This window comes from Marmota marmota, unplaced genomic scaffold (genome assembly GCF_001458135.2).
Source record: "Marmota marmota marmota unplaced genomic scaffold, marMar, whole genome shotgun sequence".
Lineage (NCBI taxonomy): Eukaryota > Metazoa > Chordata > Mammalia > Rodentia > Sciuridae > Marmota > Marmota marmota.
Genome location: NW_026000016.1, coordinates 18034889 through 18039684, shown reverse-complemented (window position 1 = coordinate 18039684; position 4796 = coordinate 18034889). Strand labels below are relative to the sequence as shown.

Sequence of the window (4796 nt, the reverse complement as noted above, 5' to 3'; positions counted from 1 at the left end):
AAGGCAGGGTGCAATTGAGCTTTCTTTGCCTAGGGTACTTACAATCAACTGCTGATTACACATTCACCTTTTCTGCCCGGAGCGAAGCAAAAGAGGAAGCAGATGGGAGCAAAGCGCCCGCGGCTTTGGGCGGCAAAGCGTCCAGGAGCCAAGCGTCTCTTTTTCGATCTCTGTTCTTCCTGCTGCTTGGCAAAGTGGTCCGCTACAGATTAATGGTGAAAGGGGTTCTTACACGCTGTGCGAAATCTCGATTAAAGCCGCTGCTCTGAGCACCACGCTCAGCACTTCAGCAACCCCCGTGCGCACTGCCAGAAAGCTTTGTGGTCTGAGACTATGGGGACCTGCAGTCTAAGTCCAGATCAGATGCTGGCTTGCTGGGGAAACTAGAACAGGTATTGAAGTACTAGGTTTAAAAGTGTGAGTTCTGACTTCATTTGAACCTCCATTCCTAGACCAATATTAGCTATGTGACTGTGGGTAAGTTATGAAACCTCCTGGAGCCTCAGTTTCCCCCTCTGAAAACAAAAGACAATAATACCGTCCCAAAATAATTACTACAATGATTAAAATTCAAGTGTTTTCTCTGCTCCATATTCTTTGCTAATAAAAGTTTTACTGAAGATCACAAGATTGCATCTACCCAAGAGATAATGTGATTCTATGGTGCTCTCAGTTGAACATAATAATATTATTATTATATAAATTTATATAATACTATTGTTATATAAATATAATAATTTTTAACACATGGTTTTTCAATACTTTTCACACACATCATCTGATTTGACCTTATAACTATTCTGCACAGTTTTTAATCCCTATTTTATAGATACAGAAGTTGAGACTGAATGTGAATCTGACTTGTTCAAAATCAATGTGGTTAACAGGTCCACAAACTCAGAGTTTTTGCTCCCTATCCAAGGTTTTTTCATTTTTATAACTTGCTACGGTTCCACAGAAGACATACTTGCAATAAGCTTGTAATATAAATGGTAGAAGTAAACTCATAATAAAAAAATAGAAATAAATACTGATTGCTCAGAAATCTTGTAGAGAATAATCTGACTGGAATTTGTCAGGTAGTTTGTACCAAGTACAAGTCTAGGCATGGACTATGTAGTATGTAGGCTTGCTTGCGCTGAGAAGTCAAGACAGGTGTATCAGATTTGCTTAGTGCTGACCTCTCCTGGGCCTTCAATTCTTCGCTGCTGATGTTAAGCTCACTGATTCCATGGTGGCTTTCTTGCTTCTGCTACCTGGGATAAGTATGCACAATTCAAGTCTTGGGCTCCTCCTGTCACTTGGAGTCCAGTGGTATACCAAATCCTACATTCCAGGATTTGGCTGTCACAGTGCTGGGAATTATCTCTCATGGGGAAACTTGGGACCCATGAAATGGAAGAAAACTAAGCAAATAAAAATCCTCTTCTTTTTTCCCCTCTAGTTTGGAGCACAGTTTCTGATACTGCCTTTCCAGAAACTGTAAGGCCTTAGTTCTGTGGCCTATGATAAGTAATCACTATGTGGTAACACATTATCTTGCATTATTTTCTATTTTTCCAGGTCCCACCTTTGATTCACTCCCTCCAAAATAAACTGTGGCACTTAGTACTTGCTTAAGTTCTAAGACAATAGGAATGAAGAAATTGGGGAAATCTTCGTTGAAATCAACCACTTAAATCTTAAAAGAGGAAGATACAAACTAGAGAAATAAGTGATAGGGATGGAAGTAGTCTGCTAATGTAAGCAAAATGACTGGTGAAAAGGTCATTAAGTTAGGTATCTTAAACAAATTAAAAAGTTAAGGATGGGTCATGATAAGTATAAAGCTATTAGGGAAATCCCTTCAAAGGTGGCCTTCCCCCAGTATTCAAAATAAATATTTTTATAATTCAAGAGAAAGAATCCTCCACATCTAACAAATGAGGATTTCTCCTCTTAGGAACGTGGAAAGGCACGCACAAGCGCATGCGCGCGCATACACACACAAACACACACACACACACACACACACACACTACTCACTCCCACTCTTAATAATGAGAAAAAGTTTGAGAATCTCCAACATTATAATTTTTCATGAGCTAGAATGAAGGGTTATGGAAAATAATATTCCCACAAGACAGCTACTAGGAAAAACAGAGGGACAGTGTGGATCGGAGGAGGGAGGGAAATTGGCCAAACATTAAACCTCTCCCAGTAGTATATCCTTGGTAACAATGGGCTCTGAAGGAAGGGGCCTTTAGTGAATGCTGGGCTCTGGACTTTGACCTTCCCCCATTGCAAATTAGTCCTAAAAGAGGCACAGTAAGTATCAAAATTTTGGGAAACAATGAATTCCAGAGAAAGAAAAGCAATACATGAGATTTGAGTATTCATCTCTCAGGATCTGGGTTCCTATCTCTCCAGGTAACAATGAGTTTCAACCTTTATACAACTGCCTCTCTGGGTTAAAGTTTTAACCTGCACAACCAGCCCTTTGACTGTCCCATCAGCATGTCCAGAGTTTCCTATGATTAAACCACCCTCATTGTACCCTATAAAACTAAAATCCCCTCTGGAACTGCAGGCCATTTTTGCATCCAGAAAATGCGCCCCTAGGTGCCCAAGTCTGCAAATGAATAAACAGATTCACTGAATCTGTTGAGGTCTGCATCCATCATTTTGTGCTTACACAGAAAACTGAGATTGCCATAGGACCAAGTGAATTAAAAAGAAACAAGCTATCAAGCCATGAAAAGGAAACTAAAGTGCATATTACTAAGAGAAAGAAACCAATCTAAAAAGGCTACAGACAGTGTAATTCCAACCATAAGACATTCTGAAAAAGGCAAAACTATGGAGGCAGTAGAAAGATAAGTGTTTGACAGGAAATGGTATGGATGAGGGATAAATAGGCTGTGCAGAGAAAATTTACAGGACAGTGAAAATACTTTGGATGATACTACAATGGTAGATTATATCATTGTATATTCATCTAAACCCAGAGAATATACAAAACCAAGGTGAAACCTAATGTAAATTGCGGGGAACCACCGTGAAAAACACATGAGGATCTTCTCTTGGCAAGTAGCCAGGGAGAATTTAAGTTTAGCCTTGGGAACTATCCCTGGCTCTCCCATGCAATAGATTGCCCAAGGCACATGACCTTTATCTTCACTCTGCTAGGAAGATCTCTCATGACCACTCCAGAGATGGGCATAACCTGTTGGGAACTGGGATGCCTGCCTTTAATATTTTTTGGAGAAGAGCATTTTATGGAAGGCCTATGATGTCTCCCAGTATAAATAAAGCAGGTGCAGACTCCATTTTGCCAGAGTATAGAAGCTTGATCAGTATGATTGGCTTGCCAGTCCCACCCCTGCTTTTTAAAATTCTTTTCTGTGCCCTGGTTTTTTTTTTTTTTTTTTTTTTGGTCGTTCTATTTTTCCCAGCTTTTATTTCTCAACCAGCCCATTCCACCAAGGGGAACCCCAGTTCTACCACCTGTGTGGGACGAGGACGAGAGTAAATCATGGATTTGGGGTGATTATGATGTGCCAATGTAGTTTTATCAATTGCAATAACTGTATAATTGGGGGACACTGACCATGGGAGAGGTTATGCATGTGTGAGGACTGGAGGCATATGGGAAATCTTTGTATTTTTCCAACAATTTTGCTGTGAACCTAAAACTGCTCTAAAATAATAAAATAAACATCTTTTAAAAAGTGCTCTTAATTCCTAACTATGCTAAAATATGATTTTTAAAAACAACTAGGTATATGCATCCCCCTTTAAATCTTATTTGGGGCTTACACAGAGAACTTACAAACACTGAATACAAATAGAATACACATAGATGTACACATACAATCTCTCTTAGAACATCACAGGCATGTATCGAATTATGGTCCAAAATGTTGTTCCATAAATCAGTTGTTAAAAATCCATAAGGCATTTTCCCTTAGAAATAATGTTATGTAAACATGGCATTGTGGTTCACAAATTCATAAGAGCCAATTTAACCCATATCGTAAATGAACAACTCTCTAGAATGCAAGCCTCTGAAGTTCCTGCTACACCCTAGAATGGAAAACAGAGCCCAATGTGTATTAAAGGCCTGATCACTATGTTGAATGAAGGATAGTGAATGAATAGTACAAAACACTGGATGAGCACTACCTCTGTGCCAATCACTGTTCTAAAGACTTTTATGGGTTATTTTAGGTAATTATCACAACCCTACAAGGTAACATTTCACAGGAATAAAAAGTGAGGAAATTAAGTTTAAGATGAAGAAATTTGCTCATGATCACATGGCTAGAAAGTAGTAAACAGAGGAAAATCCAGAGACTCTAGTTCTAGGGTGCATGCTCTTAATTATGACACATACTATCTCTCTATTTTGCATCTGAGGTCTTAAAAGTAGAGGACTCAAGGAGCTGGAGTTGTAGCTCAGTGGTAGAGTGTTTATCCCATATGACTGAGGCCCTGGGTTTGATCCTCAGCTCCACATTAAAAAAAAAAAAATAAGCAAAAATAAAGATATTTTAAAAGGAGGTTATTGGGGATTTACCTGTGAAGGGCACTGTGAAATCCTGAGCAATGGGTCCAATTAATTATGGACTGGAACCTCCAAAAATACGAGCCAAAATAAACCTCTTCTCTTTATAAGTTAATTATTTCAGGTATTTCATTATAGTGGCAGAGAGCAAATAACACAAATAAGCGCTCAGTAAATATTCGATAAAAAGTAAAAGACAGTCTCCCCCCTTTCTCCGCCCCCAGCAGCCAGCACCTAGCCAATGCAATGC

General features: G+C 39.2%; 1 protein-coding gene across 17 annotated transcripts in view; it reads right to left on the bottom strand.

The window, feature by feature from the left end:
* Sdccag8 (SHH signaling and ciliogenesis regulator SDCCAG8) overlaps positions 1-4796 on the bottom strand; it is a 239476-nt gene that overhangs the window by 70669 nt on the left and 164011 nt on the right. The window contains exon 18 of one of the 17 annotated variants that reach the window (XM_048809233.1): positions 37-202. The exons of the other annotated variants lie outside the window; for them this stretch is intronic. Coding sequence (XP_048665190.1) covers positions 64-202 — 139 coding nt within the window. The 3' untranslated portion in view covers positions 37-63. Of the gene's footprint in view, positions 1-36; positions 203-4796 lie in introns of those variants that run through there. 17 annotated transcript variants of the gene reach the window in all.